The sequence below is a fragment of the Sphaerodactylus townsendi genome, linkage group LG12 (assembly GCF_021028975.2).
Source record: "Sphaerodactylus townsendi isolate TG3544 linkage group LG12, MPM_Stown_v2.3, whole genome shotgun sequence".
Classification (NCBI taxonomy): domain Eukaryota; kingdom Metazoa; phylum Chordata; class Lepidosauria; order Squamata; family Sphaerodactylidae; genus Sphaerodactylus; species Sphaerodactylus townsendi.
The window spans coordinates 13,251,078-13,269,687 of record NC_059436.1 but is presented as its reverse complement, the minus strand read 5'-3'; the positions used below and the strand labels follow the sequence as shown (position 1 = coordinate 13,269,687).

The following is an 18,610-nucleotide window of genomic DNA, read 5'->3' as shown; positions in this document are numbered from 1 at the left end:
AGCCAGATACCCAACCCAGAAGTGACAGTAGGTAGCTCTAGGAATCCCTGCAAACTCTAGGGTTTTACCTGGAAGTGACATGGGGACGTTGCTGACATCACACTCCCTCCCATGTCCCTGCCTCCCAACCCTCCTGCTGGATGCCAGTCTCAGGCCCTTTCCGCACATGCAGAATAATACGTTTTCAATCCACTTTCACAATTGTTTGCAAGTGGATTTTGCTATTCCGCACAGCTTCAAAGTACATTGAAAGTGGATTGAAAGTGCATTATTCTGCATGTGAAGAAGGGGCCTCAGTCTGGGTTTGTCAGTTTCTAAAACATCATTTAACAACTGGGAGAGTCATCACCTCTGACAAACAAAACTGTTTTGTGATCCAGAACAGAGATAACTTTTCCAGAACTTGGCTCATAGGGTAGAAAAAGACATTTCTATATTTAAACCAGCATCATTGGTTTAAAAACTATTGTTTCGGGTGTTGTCTGTGTGCTCACCTAAACCTGTGTTTTCCTTCCTGTCACTTCCTATTGTCTGTAAGCAAGTCTTTCTTCGCTCTGTTGAGTATGAAAGACCGAGTATGCGGGACAGTGTCTCTATTGTTGAGGAAGGATGTGGGTGTGGCTGAGAAAGCGCTGTAGAAAGTTGCCCTCCATTTTGAAAACAGGAGCTTTGAAGCAATAAGCCAGGCTATGACCAGAGCTTATCTTTCTTTTTTAAAAAAATAAAGTTTTGAAGTACCAGCTTATGGTACTTCATAAGTACCATCCCCTCCGGGGATGGGGCGGTATAAAAATCTAATAAAATAATAATAATAATAAATAATATTGTGGACACTTAGCAATGGTTCCAGGGCAGTGATCCCTAGAATTTGTATGATGGTAACCTAGTGGGCAGCAAGAGACCTGAGAACAAGGAGTCCCCATACAGAAAGAAAAATCCCATAGCAAAGGAAGTCATGGATGCTATTTGCCTCTGTGTGACTGGAAGGCACACAGTATTGAGTGGGGCAGAAAACCTCCCAGTGATTAACTAAATTTTCAGAATTTATACATAGTATAAAGGTTTGGTTGGCGGGAAGGCAGCATCTCATCAGATCTCAGAAGCTAGGCAGGGCTGGCACTTGGGAGACCACTGAAGACAAATCTGCAGAGGAAAGCCGTGGCGAACCTCCTCCGCTTCCCACTTGCCTACAAAACCCCTGGCTTGGGTCACCTCACCATAAGTTGGCTGTGATTTAATGACATTTACACACACACACACACACACACACACACAGAGGTTTGGTCATTCTGCCACAGATTTAAAAACAAATAACCTCAGACTGCAGTTAGTTCTGGGCAGGATAAAAGGTATATGTATCATCACTTTACACTGTTCTCCACTGGAGGTTTCATAAGATTGTATGGATATCACAGCCAATGCTGTCAACAATTGTTCCTATCAGTAGGGTCAAGTGTGCCAGTGGCTTGTGTAAACTGGATGTAGCTAAGCAATGACTCCTGTTTCCTCAGCTTGTTAGGAAAGGCACACTGTCCTTTGACATTGCCAGTGGAACCTTCCTGTGTTTGATTTTAAATTCTCGTTTTTGGCAAATACAGCAGATCTTGTCTTTGTAATCTGGCATTTCTCTTTTGCACACAGAGGCAGGGAGATGCCGTTCCCTGTGAAGATCCTTGGATGACCTGTGGTTTCCAGTCTACCTGCTACCAGCAGAGGGCATTCTACCCACTCTGGGATGAGACCGCCATTCAAGAAGTGCCCACAGGGCTAGAATATCACAACACAGGTAGGGTGTTTTCACCCTTGCTTTTGTAAACGGGGAAAGTATTTCTTGTTTCCCTTAGAAAAATACTTTAGCTGGCATTGCATAGTGACTAACAGACTGAGTTTGGAGGAAAGAAACCTTCCCTGTTTGATTTCCATCTCTGTCATTAATTCATTAGGTGTTTACTCTCATTAATGCTGTCCTGTTCTGTATGAGTGTTCTAAGCTGTTATACGTACATTCTACAGCACTATGCAGAAATGGGGGTATATTTTTGCAGTTCTTTGGCTCCTTATAAAAACTGATAGCTGTATAAGGGCATAAGCTTTCATGAGTCCACTCTGTCAGATTCACAAGTCCTACATTCCTGGTAATAGTGTGCACCACAAAAGAGAGGCATGATTGTTGTCAATAAACTCAGGAATGGTACAGGCAGAAGTGAGGGGTATTTTCTGTCTCTCTCCCACAATGCTAGAAGCACTCAATTAAAAATGGGCAAAAAGAAGTTCTTAGTAAACAGTGTGTATATGCGGGGTCTTTTTCAGTGGTGGCCTCTCATCTACGGAATGCCCTTCCACCTAAAGTTCATCCAGCATTACCTGATCTCTCTTTTAGGCACCAGGCTAAAACATTTCTTTTGACCCCGGGGTTGATCCTTTACAACCTCTTTAGAATCTGCTTTAGCCTATTTTGAGTCTCTTTTTTTACAGTATGTTATTTCTAATGCGGGGTTCTAATCTTCTGTTCACTTTTCAATATCTAACTGCGTCTGTTGTTTTTAATCATGTTTTACTGGCAGGCCACCTCGAGCAGGTTCTGGAGAGAGGCAGCATAGCAATGTTCTAAATGCACACATGCCTTTTGGAACTCACTGCCACAAGATACAGTGATGCCTACTAGTCTAAGTGGCACCCTTCTATGTTAGTTCAATCATAGATGATTTCTGAGTAAGAGAGGTGAGAAAAAAACAACAGAGAGAAACTGTGGGTCGGGGTCTTCCCAGAAGAATTTTCCTGGCCATTGGAAGGAGCAGGATATTAGAAGAAGAAGAAGAGTTTGGATTTATATCCCCCTATTTCTCTCCTGCAGGAGACTCAAAGGGGCTTACAATCTCCTTGCCCTTCCCCCCTCACAACAAACACCCTGGGTGGGGCTGAGAGAGCTCCGAGAAGCTGTGACTAGCCCAAGGTCACCCAGCTGGCATGTGTGGGAGTGTACAGGCTTATCTCCAGATAAACCTCCACAGCTCAGGCGGCAGAGTGGGGAATCAAACCCGGTTCCTCCAGATTAGATACACAAGCTCTTAACCTCCTACACCACTGCTGCTCACTGGATGGACCTACCATGTGACCTTTGCAGGGCTCTTTCTCAGTGGTGGGATTCAAATAATTTAACAACTGGTTCCGGTGGTGGGATTTAAACAATTTAACAACTGGTTGTTTACAAGCACCATTTTAACAACTGGTTCTGCTGAAGTGGTGTGAACCAGCTGAATCCCACCACTGCTCTTTCTCATGTTCCTTTGTTAACATTTATTAATTTGTTTGTTTATTTGATTTAATGTGCTGCCCCTTCCCTTCCAGGCTTGGGGCGGCTCACACCACACACACAAATATATAGGCTTAAACATCAATAAAACTAAATCTAAGAGGCAATAAACTTCTAATCTATAAGATTTAAACAGAAGTATCAACTGTAACTCTGAGGGGCCCCGATAACTAGATGATGAAATTAGAGATCAGAGATTAGGGGAGGCTACATGGTAACTGTAGTTTCCTCACCCAGATGCCTGCCGGAACAGCTCTGCCTCTCTGGCCTTGCAGAATTGCATAAGCCAGGTCTCGCAGGGCTGGGAAGCTGGATCTCCTTGAGACTAGGGACCACCAGTAGGCTGTATTTGCTGAACGGAGCAATCTTTGAAGCATCTTTGAAGCACCAGGAGAGGCAGTCCTTTTATTTAATAGGTAAATTCAATAGGTAAAAAGTCATCTTCCATAGTGCCTGTCCTGTAATATACAATAACTAAAGTTTGCTGTACAAAACTTCCTCAGTTCATAGCTGCTTTGTCAACATTGCTTCTGGATGTGGATGTTGGGGAACCAAAACGTAAATCAGGAAACAAGAGAATTATCTTGTAGAATAAGAAATTTAATGTACCTTGAGACTGAAGTCAACCTAGATCACTCGCTAAGCATGTAGTCTGATAGAAACCACTAGTCACGCTGGCATAGGGTTGGTTGCCCTATTGCAGTTTTCTGCAACCAGGCTACCTGATTTCCAAAGTATGCAAATCAGTTATGCATATTAGGCACACTAATTGCTATATTCTCTACCAGTTGCTTTGTGTTGGCCTTAGCAGCTACCAGTTCTGGGGGGGTGGGGTAGGGAGAGAAGGATATGAGCAAAAACATTTTATTATGACAATTTCTTCATAGTGGAATTGTCTCATTTTTCTTCCTAGTCCAACAGCAAAAGGTGTGTGTGTGAGGGGGAGATATTGCACCCATGTCAATCTTAAGCCCCTTCCGCACATGCAGAATAACGCACATTCAATCCACTTTCACAATTGTTTGAAAGTGGATTTTGCTATTCTGCACAGTAAAATTCAGCTTCAAAGTGCCTTGAAAGTAGATTGAAAGTGTGTTATGTTCTTATGTTCTTAAACTGATTTCAGTGGCCAGATCTTGGGTGGCTTGCAAGGAATTTTCTCTCAACATTCTCTCTCTCTTTTTCAAACACAGTTTGAGTCTTTTCATTCTTCTTTGATTTCACTCACATTCTATTTTAAATGAAGGAGAGAAACCCCACATTTGTATATGCCTCTAGGTACCAGCTTTCAGTTCTGCTCTAGCTGCGCACATGTGCATTGCTCACGAAGCCCCTGCCTAATTTTCCTTTTTACAAAGCCAGCATTTGGCCGTGACCATCATAACCATTAGCCACAAAGGGTAGTTTCAGAGGGCTTTAAAAAAAAAAAATTCAGTAACTGAAAATCAAAATGTTACTTGACTTTTGGGGGCAGTGCTTACATTTCCAGAACCGTCTTGGCCTTTGATGCTGAAAGAGAGATTATTTTCATGTCAGATAAGATTTTGCAGTGATATGAACAGAGGAAAAGATGTCGTAGACTTTCCGAGGGCTGTAAAACACTGGTATCAGACCCTTTTTTTGGAAGACAGATGGTTTAAACACAACCATTTGCATTAGAATATTATCTGTCCTGGAGTTCCAAAGATACTTCAGAAAAGGTGTTACTTTGCTGCTGCTAGAGAATGCCGAACTTCAATGGCACCACAGAACGGTGTATAATTTATGACCGCAAAACTTAAACAGAAAGGCCTGTCCTGAAAAGCCGAGGAATAGGAATTTGTACACATGACTGAGGTATTGCAGTTTATCGCCACTGCTTTGATCTTTTCAGGAGACGCGAAATTAAGAACAGCTGACGCAGCTGGGAAGTTAAAGGCTGGTAGTGGAAACTGTATGTCTGAAGGACCGTGTATTTCGCACAAAAAGGAAAACAAAATAAAACAGGTCTATGCCAAATGACTCAAATTGTGAACGATACAAATCAAATATATTTGCTTTTTTTTTCATTCTGCACAATTTATTCTGCTTGCCCCAGGTCTGGGGGATGGGTCAAAATGGAATCCACCCCTTCCTCTGGAAATCCAGCACATTCAACTTCTGGCTTTCAGCATTTCACAGTTTTGTAAATTATTTCTACAACCATAAGGACTAGAAACTTGAAAGACAGACAGTGGCATAGTGAGAGGGGTGCTGGGGGTGTGTGCTGGAGTTTAGGCAGGGTGGAGCCAATAGTATGAAGCTAGAGTCAGTCAGTCCCCTCTGGTGGTCAGTCTGATCTTTAAAACTGGACCTGAATGATCTGAGGCCAACATCAAATGGGTCCGCTCTGCCCCCAATCTCCACATGGAGTTGGGGGGATACAGCTATGGAGGGGGGCACGATGCCCAGGATTAGCCCTGGGTGCCGTTTTAGAAAGCTACACCCCTGAAGACAGACAAGATGAATATTGTATGAATGGGGGCGGAGTGAGGGGGAACTGCACCCGTGGCATGCATGTGCCCTGTGCCCCTGACATGCCTGACCACACCCTGACCACGCCCCTGCACTGACGTGCACCCAGGGCATCATGCCCCCCATCCCATTGGTGCTATGCCACTGTGTATGGAAACAGTTCATGGTGAATTTTCACGATTTGGTGTAAACACAGTTTCCTTCCTCATTTGTAATTAAATGGTAAATGTGAATATTCAACCAATTGAACAGTTTGCTGCATTTCTACCTCACTTTGCTCACCAGTGGGAACCCAAAGCGGCTTATATTGTTTTCCTCTCCTTTTTATTCTCACAACAACTGTGAGAAGTAGGTTAGGCTGAGTGTCCAGCAAGCTTCCAAGGCAGAGTGAGGATTTGAACCCGAGTCTCTCATATCCTAATCTGACAGTATAATCCGTATACTACATTGTCACAGCCACGAGTTTCCCTCTTCTACAGGGTGTCAAATGGGCAGTCAATACCTTTTCCACTTTTTAAAGCGCCGCATGATACATTTGCCTTTATACATTTGTTCAGCGCTGTCTTAATTTCCCAAAGGAAAACTTTTTAAAGTTGAAAACTGGCTGAAAGATTGAAGAGTTTCTTGTAATTATGGCAACCAGCCAGTCAGCACTTTGTGCAGCTGTTTTCTGCTGGATGAATTGTTTATATTTTCAGTGCTCGACTGTGGTGAGAAATGCCTGTGTTTGAACTGAACACGGGGAGGCCGTTTCTACAGTGGCCTCACATATCTCAAAGTTTGTGTATTCAGCCTGGGATGTTGCATTGGGCTGGATAAGTTTTGTAACTGTCACAGACTGCCCTGCACACAAATGTGTTCTGAGTTTAGAAGGACGCAGGGCAGTTTGTGACTGAGTGGGTGTGCTCTCAAAGAACACGGCCAAACCGGTGTGATCTCGTTTTCTAATCTCGCTGAAGCATCTTTGGGTTTACAGTCAACCGTCTTGAAAACATCTACATTTGTTTTCTGAGTTGCTTTGCTGTTTTCTGGTGAACTGTGATGCAACCCAAATACCTTGTTTCTCAGTATGGCTTTCTTGACCCCCCCACCCCCACCCCAGTGGGCATCGGTTTCATGGTTCCATCAGCCAATGCAAGTGATGTTGAGATCAGGGCTAAATTCCTGTCCCAGCCAACCTCAGACTTCTTCCCCCCTTCCTTCCTTGTGCTCTCTGGAAGCAATGCTAACTTGATTGGCAGTATTATTAGAACCATCTCTAAAGAGCTCTCTGCCTTCAAACAAGTTTTGTTTCTTGACTCTTTTCTTGTTGTATTGACCTAGCTGTGCTCACATTTTTGGAAAGAACTTCAAAATAGGATGTTACTGTAAGTATCAACCATATTCCATCATACTGTTATGTCCTCCTCTGGTTAATTTAAGCAACTGTCCAAAGCACAAAAGTTAGTAGGGATGAAGGACTTTAGTTAGCCAGATGTTCCTGAAATGTCTTCGGAACAATCTTGGGTCTAAAAAAGGAGAGGTCTCTATATTTGGAACTCTTTAGTTTGGAGAGGAGACGTCTGAGGGGGGATATGATTGAAGTCTATAAAATTATGCATGGGGTAGAAAATGTTGACAGAGAGAAATTTTTCTCTCTTTCTCACAATACTAGAACCAGGGGGCATCCATTGAAAATGCTGGGGGGAAGAATTAGGACTAATAAAAGGAAACACTTCTTCACGCAGCGTGTGATTGGTGTTTGGAATATGCTGGAGGTGGTGATGGCCACTAACCTGGATAGCTTTAAAAAGGGCTTGGACAGATTTATGGAGGAGGAGTCGATCTATGGCTACCAATCTTGATCCTCCTTGATCTGAGATTGCAAATGCCTTAGCAGACCAGATGCTCAGGAACAGCAGCTGCAGAAGGCCCTTGCTTTCACATCCTGCATGTGAGCTCCCAAAGGCACCTGGTGGGCCACTGCGAGTAGCAGAATGCTGGACTGAATGGACTCTGGTCTGATCCAGCTGGCTCATTCTTCTGTTCTTATTGATAGTGTCTCTTTTTTACAGTTATAGAACTGCATCAGTTGCTAATTTGTTCTCTTCCTAATCACATGTGCATTTAAACAGTTTGGATCATTTTGTAAAATGGAGGTGCCACAAACAACTCTCCTTTGTCTTCCTTATAGCTCAAGCAACTCAGCAGTATATTGAAAACTTTTGAAAAATCAGAAAAGTATTTCAAAGACCAAAATGGGATCTCTGTGGAATCACATCTGGGGGCCTCAGGCTACAGTAAAACCATTCCTGTCTCTTCCTTTGCAATCACAAAAACACACAAGTCCTACGTGTATCACATTTGCTGATACGGGTGTGTGTGTGTGTGTCTGGACTTAACTATCTGGCGCAACACCCAGCCTAGTTTTGTTTGCTTCACACGAGAATAGTGTTTATGCACATACAAATTTGCACATGTAAACTCGACAGCCATAATTGAGGCTTTCCCAATTTCCCCCGTATACTTGAACACATGAAGCTCCCTTCTTCTGACTCAGCCCACTGGTCTGCAGTCTTTCCTACTCTGATTGGCAGTGGCTCTCCAGGGACTCAGGTAGACACCTACTCTGTGTGTGTGTAAAGTGCACTCCAGTTGCAACTGACTTATGGTGACCCCAGCAAGGGGTCTTTCAAGGCAAGGGAGAAGGATCAGACCAAAGTCCATCTAGTCCAGCTCTCTGCCACTGCGAGTAGCAGAGAGCTGGACTAGATGGACTTTGGTCTGATCCAGCTGGCTTGTTCTTGTGTTCTTATGTTCTTAAGGAGAGGTGGTTTCCTAGTGCCTTCTTTACAGGGCTGCTCTTGTTAGTGCTGACTCTGCTTAGCTTCCATGATCTAATGAGATTGGGCTATACCACAACGCCTTTCCTCCTAGACACCTATTACCCAATCTTTTTTCATTGACATTTCCTGGAATTGAACCTGGGACCTTCTGCATGCAAAGCAGGTCCTCTCCTACTGAACCGCGACCCTGTCCGTGCTTAAATTAAACCCTCGAAATAGATTTTTTTAAAAGCAGCATTCATTGAAAACACAGCAGCAGCCTAAAACTATACAAATCATCAACTCCACATAAAAAAGCAGAAGCAACAAAAAAAACCTACACAGAAAATCCCATCATATCAGTACACTAAGGCCAGAGCGAGGGTGAACTGCGCCCGGGGCACGCGTGTGCCCTGTGCCCCTGCCACGCCCCCACCTGTCGCCCTCCACCCCAGAGTGCCCCTGCCATGCCCCCACACCGGAGCCACCTGGTGCATCATGCCCCCCATCCCCTTGGCGCTACGCCACTTCTGGATACCATAACATGACAGCCACCATAAAAACCAGAAACCAGCGAGATGATAAATCAAAACACAGCCTTTCAAACACAGCCCTAAAACTCATGGAACTGAATTCAGGTTCCCACAAAACTTCTTGTGATCACCATCCTCTAGAAAGCCAACAGTCTTGGGGCAAAGTTCCTGCATCTCTGTCTCATGCTTGCCAATCTTAGCTTGCATAGGGTATGCATGCAGAGGAGGGCAGTCCCAGTTGATGTCCTACTATGGACAGGTCCATAGGGCCTCATGCATCATGGAATGGAAGCTCCTTGTGTACTGTTTGTACACCTGGATGCTCTGTGCCCACGTAAATATATATGTGGGAATGGGGCAGCATGCTGAATAATGGACAGAGGCTGCCCTGTGGATTTGGCTTTATAGTTTCTGTATCCACATGTGTTAGGTCTTTTTGAAACTTTCTGGGAACTAGTAGATCCCCTTCTGGCTCCTGCAAGTTCTGTGGTCTCCTTTCTGCCTGTAACTCTGTTTCACACTCGACAAAACAGGCACTAGCATACAAGAATCCAGTCCATTTGCAACATTTTGCAAAATAGATTCTTGTTTTGGCTGCAAGAACCCTTGGAGTATTTGAGTATTCGTAAGCATCCCAGATTGCATGACCCCAGCTCCCCTTTTCATTGCAAGGTGATCTTGCGTTCCACACAGCCTCAGAAGCCCTCTGTTCACTTGATCCAGCAGCACTTTTTTACAGGCTAACCACATTCTCCCTTTGCCCCGTTTTTAAAAAATCCGATAGTGCTAGAAAAAACAGAGATGTTCTGTTTGAAAACACAGTTCCCCGGAAAACAATTCTGGACATGCTCTGAGTTTGGTTGCTCAGGACAGCACAGTAAACAATGTGCCAACACAGACAGCAACATGTCCTTTGAAGTCACCGTGAACCGCCCTCTGAGGATTTTGCACGCCAGGTTGCAGACCAGATTTCTGTGACCCTGGCTGAGTTCACCTTGTATAAAAGGAGCTTCAGACCTCAAGACCTCACCCATAATCTCTTTGGCGTACAAATTGTACTTTTGGGGTTTCCTATCTCTCTGTGATGCCTGAAGCAATCGAAAACCTTTTTTTTTTTCTGATACCAAACTACCTGAAAGCAGCCCAGAGCGAGGTGAGGGAAAAGGGGGGGAGGCGGGGAGAGAAGAGGCACATTGCAAAAACACTGCAGCTGACAACATAGTATGTTTTGCAACCTGTGGCCAAACCTCTGCTTACCAGTAAAAGCTTCATTTTTCTACTGAACTTCTGCTTATAGAGCAGTGATGGCGAACCTATGGCACGGGTGCCAGAGGTGGCACTCAGAGTCCTCTCTGTGGGCAAGTGCAGAGTCCCCCCCTCCCCCCCCCGACATATCTAGGCTGGCCTGGGCCGCTGGGCTCGATTATTAACATTAAACCTAAGACCTAGTTTGAGGGAAGCAGTGTAGGTAACCCTGTTAAGTGCTGTTAAACCCCGCTGATTTTCATGCAAAGAACTAAAGCACGATCCTTTACCTGGGAGTAAGCTCAGTTGCTGGCAATGGAGCTTTGCTTCTGAAGATAAACTCCCTCTCTAGGGTCATGATTCACGCCGATTAAAAGAGTTTACCCACGGATTTTGCGCTTCAGAAACAAAGCCGCTGACTACCACCAAGCTTACTCCTGAGTAATGCATGCCTCAGAGCCAACCGTTTTTTCTAAACTAAAACCTCAGTATTCAGGTTAAATTGCCATGTTGGCACTTTGCAATAAATACGTGGGTTGCCATTTGGGCACTCTATCTTGAAAAGGTTCGCCATCACTATTATAGAGCTCTGATCTGGAATTGTCAGATTATGAATAGGCAGGGATGAGAATTTAGCATATGGAGTTTTCTTAGAAAGATTGCTTTTTTTTTAAGAGTAGCATATGTAGATATATAAAGTATTAGCATCATAAATAATCCTTGGAAGCTGAGCAGGGACAGCCCTGGTTAGTACTTGGATGGTAGACCACCAAAGTCTACCAGGGTTGCTGCATAGAGGTAGGCAATGGCAAACTACCTCTGACTATCTCTTGCCTTCGAAACCCTGTAGAATCCCTGTAAATTGGCTACATCCTGATGGAGAACCAGGTTGGATTCCTGACTCCTGCGTGTGAAGCCTGCTGGGTGACCGTGGGCCAGTCACAGTTCTCTCAGAACTCTCTCTTGTTCATATGGGTTTCCTGGTTCTGACAGGCAGGTCCAACGATGCATTCATCTGGTTTTGGCTCGCAGGCAGGGACGGAGTAAACCAGAGCCTCCTTTCCATGTCTGTAATCCCAATTCTCCTCCCCCCCCCCTTGTCCTGGGGCTGGTCTTTAATCGACTGTATTTCCCCATTCATGCTTGCTTGATCCCTGATGGGGTTTCCTGGAGGAAAATTCCCTTTTGTGTTCAGTTCCTGGGCCCAATTCCAGATCCTTTCTTGGAGGAAAAACTGTGCGTGTTTGTATATGAGACAGCCAGCGTGGCTCAGACCAATGGCTTCTCCAGCTGCGGCAGATTTTCAGAGCCACGCTTAAAAAGAGAATGCTCGGCATTTTCCCCCCGCATTCTTTTATCCTATTTTTAACTGCAGCCTCTTTTCCTTTCTCAGCCCCTTCTGACATCCTCCGCACCCCCCCTTGAGCACAGCCTCCCCCGCACGGCTTCAGAGGAGATGAATGGGGCTTCTTTTCTCACAGAAAACACATCTGCTTGGGACGCCGGGGGACCCAAGAGGTTGGGGAGGGGGCGTGTGGGCTGGCGAGAGGTTGTTGTGGGCACGCTTAGGGCATTCGTGTTCCCCCTGTGAAATATTTCCAGAACTATTCCAGAAACATGTGAAATATGGGGAAGAGAGTATGAGAAAAGCTGTGGACTGATGTAAAGGGAAGCGTAGCGATGAGATGGAGCAGCGGCAGGGGGAGGGAAGAGAAACTTGGAAGTTGGAAAAGGCTGAAGTGGAATAAAGGAAAACGGTGAGAGGGAAAACAAACGAACAAGCGTGAATTTCAACATGGCGGCCAACTGGCAGGGTAATAGCGGAAGCGCATTTGCATAACATCCACAGTGCAGCTGCTCTTTCACCGAATTTCGGGCTCATCCCTTCCGGTCCTCTCCTGTTGCTTTTTTCCTTTCGACCATGCTGTGCCCACCGGCCCGGGCTCCTTGACAGGAGCCTGTCAGGCCGATGCCCTGGAGCAGATGAACGAATGAATGCTTCCATTCTGCTTTGGCCCCACGCATCATCTTTTGGCTGTGAATCAATGCGGCCCCTCACAAAAGCCACCGTTGAGAAGTCTGGTTTGGTGCTGAGTCTGACAACTGTGGAGTCTCCTTCTTTGGTTCCCTGTCTCTTCTCCAGGATGGAAATCTTGGTGATGGTTCGCACAACCCCGTTCCCGATTACAGTGCAGTTCCCAGACAATTGTTTCATGGTGCAGGTGAATTTCAAACGTCTCTCTTTTGTTGTTTGGACCTCCAATAGTCTTGACATTCCTCTCCTTGTTCAAATTGAAAGCTTTCATTAATTACCTTGCACTGCATCTTTTCCACAATGTATGAATTTTTGTGTACAGTGCACCAATAAGTTAATATTGTATGTATTATATACATAACCAGCATCATATTTGCACAGCGTCTTATGTGTATAAAAATCACACAAGACCAACAGGTCATCAAAACCAACACAGTGTTCAGAATCAATGGCAAAAAGCATAGAATACTGAGAAGACAGTTGTGTTCAAATCCTTTCTGGGTGATCTTGGGCCAATCAACTATTCTCAGCTGAATCTGCATTACAAGGTTGTTGTGAGGAACAATGAAGGAGGGGAGAACCCTGAGATTCTTAGAAGAAGGTTGGGATTAAATGAAAGCAGTTGGTTTATCAGTCGGCTAGTGGAAACGGGTGTCCAATTAAACTCAATTGAGAACTTTCATTCATCCCTTCAGTATTTCCGTAAGGGCCATGTTTTCAGCTGTGCAGACTACACTTACTGCTTATTGTGCAAATCACTCAATGGGCAAAGGGCTCTTGACTCCCTTCTTCCTCAGCATGAATGATAGGGGGGCTTTGTTGAGTTCTGACTTCATGATGTCTGCTCCTAGCCTTCTGCATCTTAAGCCTGTCCTCCCATGATCGAGAAAGTCAGTTGCTGTGCACTGCAGGAAGCTGTTCAACAGCAGACTCCAGTGAGAAAATCAACATAAATGGCAACAGCATGGTTTCCTGTGCCAACCTGGTGTATGGAAGTTGCAAACTTTCAGACTTGAAAGGATCCTCTATAGATGTTAAGACCAAGAAGGAACTACAATGAGAGGCTCACTTCTGCTGCTTGCTTGGTTTCAGCTCTTATGAGTGTGCATGGCTGCAGTTGGGTGCAAATGGATCTTCAGGTGCCCCGCTGACTCTTTGCATGCTGCCATGTTTTCTAGTTACTTTCCAGGTGCACACTGCACATCGGTGCTTACTGAACTTTGCACACACCAGTGACCTGCACATGACGGCTCCCCGTATATCAGCAGGAGTCAGTGTAAAAAGCTGTTGTCCTGTGTTTGTAAGAGACGTCCATAATAGTAGCTTCAGTAATGGTGTCTTGTTTATCCTAGGTTTTTTGTAGGCTTCCTCTTTGGTTTACCCTTAAGTGAAAATAATTTGATCAATCTGTTATGTGCCGATCTAGCAATAAAAGAGGGGGTAGAGTGCGAAATCTGGGGGTGAGGTTGGGCGGGGGGGCTGAGTATAGCCTGGTTTACTCTCCCCTTCTTTTTTGGCAGCACGGAACATTTCTCTCGCCAGATGTTCATTGTGTTTATAGCTGCTGGAGCAGGAGACCAAACTTTCTCATTAATCTCTCTCTTTCTTAACCTGAAGCTAGAGATCTTTGCTCAGAGACTGCAGCTGGAAAAGGGCTGGTGGGGGTGTGTGGGAGCCAGGCCGGGGGGGGGGGGTGTAGAGGAGAGGTGTGTGTAACCTCCCCCTCAGTTTCATTCAGCCAATCTCTCCACCACACCCGCTCCCCCCTACGAAGCTCTCCAAAAATACACGCACAGCAGAGAGAGAAGGTTGTGGGGGAGAAAACACAAGCTGATTTTTTATTTCAAAAAGTAAACATTCGGGCAGTGGGGGTCTGGAGGTTATGGGAAAAGAGGAAATCATCAGCCTAATCGGGCAGGCACACACTTCCCTTCCTGAAATAAACCAGAAATCATTGCTTTACTGGACTCCTCCACAGTTAACCCTGGGGATGCCAGCAATGAAGGGCCATTCATTTCTTCGTACATGAACATCCTCGGGGTCTCACCCACTCCAGAAAAATCTTGCCTACTTTGTATGGGCAGAAGCTCTCTTTCTCTGTGTGTGTGTGTGTGTTCAACGTCTGTGGTAACAGGCAGCAAATTCTGGCCCAGTGATACAGACAGTTTCTCCAGTTGGCTGGCTATTTGTTTGCAGCTGCAAACACCTCCTCTCAAAGGAACTCTGTAAATTCTGCTGCAGTCATTCCAACCTGACTCTCTTGCAGCAAGTGAAAGACCAGAGAATTTGTAAGAAAATCCATTTTGCCCACATCTTTGTTAATTCTGTCTTACACTGGCTCTCGCTCCTTTGTTGAGCTGTTACAAAAACTATTGTCGCAAACATCGGCTTCTTCAGGAAGAAGTCAGACAGTGGTGCAGATATCCAGCCATATAAGCCATTATTATAAAAACTGGCTGGCCTGTGGGGCTATAGAGAAGTAATGGAGGGCCTTTCCCCACTTACCTTAAGCCCCGCGCTACTTGAGGAGAGTAGCGCAAGGTCCCCCAGCACTCCCCACAACAGGGGCGGCGACAGCGCAGCCGCCCCGACGCTGCCGCTGTCGCACCGCCTCAGCGCGCGGCATCCCTTTTGATGACCCTGCGCAGAGCGTGGGGTCGTGGGGACGCCCGGGCGCGCGCCAGGGATGCCGTGCACTGAGAGCAGCGCGCAGCATAGGGGGGATCATGGTGAGTGGGGAAACGCCCCAAGAGTCTGGGTCAAAACATAGGCCCCTTCCGCATATGCAGAATAATGCACTTTCAGTCCACTTTCACAATTGTTTGCAAGTGGATTTTGCTGTTCCGGACAACTGTAAAGTGATTAAAAGTGCATTATTCTGCATGTGTGGAAGGGGGCATAGTCTTGAAGGACCTCAAGACTGCACTGCCCCCCTCTCCAAAATACTGTCTTTAAGACAATTTATTTCTGTACGCTGAACATCAGCATAATTAAATATGCCTCATAACCTCCAGATCACCTCTGCCAGCATGATGTGGTGGTTAAGAGCAGTGGACTCTAATCTGGTGAACCAGGTTTGTTTCCCCTTTCCTACACATGAAGCCTGCTGGATGACCTTAGGCTCGTCACAGTTCTTCAGAACTCTCTCAGCTCCACCTACCTCACAAGGTATCTGTTGTGGGAAGGGAAAGAAGTTTGCAAGCTGCTTTGAGACTCCTTGCGTTAGAGAAAAGTGAGGTATGGAGGAGAAGTCGATCTATGGCTCCCAATCTTGATCCTCTTTGATCTGAGATTGCAAATGCCTTAGCAGGCCAGGTGCTCGGGAGCAACAGCCACAGAAGGCCATTGCTTTCACATCCTGCATGTGAGCTCCCAAAGGCACCTGGTGGGCCACTGTGAATAGCAGAGTGCTGGACTAGATGGACTCTGGTCTGTTTCAGCAGGCTCTTTCTTATGTTCTTATGGCACTGCAAATGTTGGCAAAATACAGGTGGCTTCTTATGAATGGCCTCCTAAGTGCTGACATGGCTGGAATCTAATGCAGGCTGACTTTTTCCAATGACTTCTATGGACGGAAAGAATTGGTGTGTCCTACAAGTCAGCCCCTTCTAATGTTGCGCCATGCTTGAGCCCTTCCCCCACTTGGATGCCTCAAGTATGCAGCTTGAGTGAACCTTTGTTAACTAACTGTTGTTTCGGGAGAAACAGAGTGTTGCAACCTAAATGCTGATTGCGTGGTGAGCACAAGTACATGCATGGGGTAGAGGAGAAAGGTTTGCAGTTGCTTTCCCAATCAGATAGCAAATTGGACCTTTATCTAAAAACTTATCTGAACTATTTGAATTATTTGGGCCTGGGCAACTAAAGAGAACAAGGCTTCATGTAACTCTACAGTATGGCTGATCAATGGTATTATTTAGAGTCACATTTCGAAAGGGGTGTATTCAAATTAATTAGGCATTACAAGAAACCTGAAAGTTAGGTCAGTATTTTTATAGCAGATTTATGTTGAGGATGAGAGGCTAAAGGCTTTGAATAGGGCTGTAATCCTGTGTACCCTTAATCTCAAATAGGCAACATTGAATGCAATAAGACTTACATATATTGCTGTTAAAACAACTTGAGAAGGAAATGTAAACAGGATTTCATATTGTCCTACATGCTGCTTCCCCATAGGAAGTGTACGGGCTTCATCCTGCTTTAAGGAGCCATCCATGCTACGTGACATTAGCAATATACCAATCTCTGCCCTCATCTCAAGCCTATTTGCATGACCAGAAACCAAACACATCTCCCACTAAAAATGGGTTCAAACAGAGGTGGGATTTAGCCTATTTGCACCTATTCGGTAGAAACGGTTACTAAAATTTTCTCAGTTCGGAGAACCGGTTATTAATGATTAACTCCACAAGGGACAAGGGAGTAATCTCTGTCCCTGGGTACAACAAATCTCGTCAAGTGGGAGATGCTAAATCACCCCCTAGGGCCCCCTGCGGCCCCCCATGGCACCCCTCTACGTGTGTATGAACTGAATGAAATAATACAATATATAGTAATTCTACTTTTTTTTGTTCATTGGTGTAAAGGTTGGGAAAGTATTATAGGTAAAGATTTTTCATTTTCTTTTTTCCCCTTGAAATTTATATTGGAAAGAGAGAGAGGAGTTTAAACTACTGTGTTTTTTAGATTAAGGATTTTGCAGATCTCTCCCTCTGTTAGTTTTTTCCTTTTTCAGGAAGTTTGGAATAGATAAAGTAGTTATAGGAATCTGAAGGGGAAGTAGAAAGTAGGGAGGGAGGGAAATATGGGGAGGCAATATAGGATGTTTTAGTTGGGGGGGTTGAGAGAGATCGACAATTAGATATGATTGTAGTATGTTAACAATTGTAAACAGTTTTTGGTTTCTCTCCTTACTTATGTCATTATTTAAAATCAATCAATATAATTATATAAAAAAGAAATAACACACTGCCTTTTGGTATATTGGTTTTTTAATACTTTAAACAGTCATTATTTGAATCTAGAGGCGGGGCGAAGGGGAACTGCACCTGGGGTGTGCGTGCCCTGTGTCCTTGCCACAGCCCCGCCCAGGGATGCCCCACCCCATAATACCTGGCCCCGCCCCCATCGTGCCCCGCCCCGCCCCATTGGCGCTACGTCACTGTTTGAATCCCACTACCGTCAGAAACTGTTACTAAAATTTTGAATCCCACCACTGGGTTCAAACCTCCCATGCTCAACAGGACTGGAAATGAATGGTGAAAATAATAAGAAGGAAAAAGAAGAAGAAAGTGACCATTGTCAACATAGTAATACCGGGTGACATCAGGGTCATTGCAAAAGAACATGAGAAGGACACCATGTACCTCGGTTTGAAAATTGAGATTCAGCAATTATGGCACAAACCAGCTGAGGTTGTCCCAGTGGTAGTCGGCACCCTGAACGCCATTCTGAAAACACTAGGACGGCACTTGAAACATCTTCAAATCGGCAAAATCAACATCTGTCAGATTCAGAAGGCAGTCCTGCTGAGATCTGCACAAATACAATGCCGATACATTACAACGTCCTGGCCTCTGGGTGAGGCTCAAATTGTAACGAAAGGCCGACAACCAGCTAAAGAACTGGCAGCTGTAATATTAAACAATAATAATAATAAAAGAAGAAAAAGAATGAGAGCTTATAGAGGTGTGCAGCAGTAAAACGCCACACAGCCGTGATAGTCTTTTTGTCTCCATTGTCAAGCACATGTTCTGGGGTCAGTGTGTATTTTACTAGCTTTTGGTTTCATCCTGCATCTGTTTCCTTTGAGTTACAATGAAGGGCTCATCATCAAACTGCTGCTTTTCTACCGTGGCCTGCCTGGAGCTTCACTCAGAGTCTCAAACATTTCTAAAAGATTAGGTGCTCTTTGAACTTGGCTCTACCAAGTCCAGAACACATGCAAAAATGTATGCAGAATAGCAGGACTCTTCAGTAGAATAACTCATTGCCTTTCAGCGTTTCAGAATGATCTACTTCCTTTGGGCCTTAAACATATATATATATATATAAATCTTTTTCCTCCCAACTGGAGCAATCGTGATGTGTTAGTCAGCAAACCTTTCTGACCTTGCAGCTGTTTATGAGGATGGAAGTGAAGAGCGCATCCTTCTCCAGTAGGCTGAGAAACTGAGATTGTGTCTGAA

General features: G+C 44.9%; 1 protein-coding gene across 2 annotated transcripts in view; it reads left to right on the top strand.

The window, feature by feature from the left end:
* ETS1 (ETS proto-oncogene 1, transcription factor) overlaps positions 1–18,610 on the top strand; it is a 103,904-nt gene that overhangs the window by 15,908 nt on the left and 69,386 nt on the right. For both annotated transcript variants that reach the window (XM_048512726.1, XM_048512725.1), the window contains exon 3: positions 1,642–1,786. In XM_048512726.1, coding sequence (XP_048368683.1) covers positions 1,642–1,786 — 145 coding nt within the window. The remainder of the gene's footprint in view (positions 1–1,641; positions 1,787–18,610) is intronic.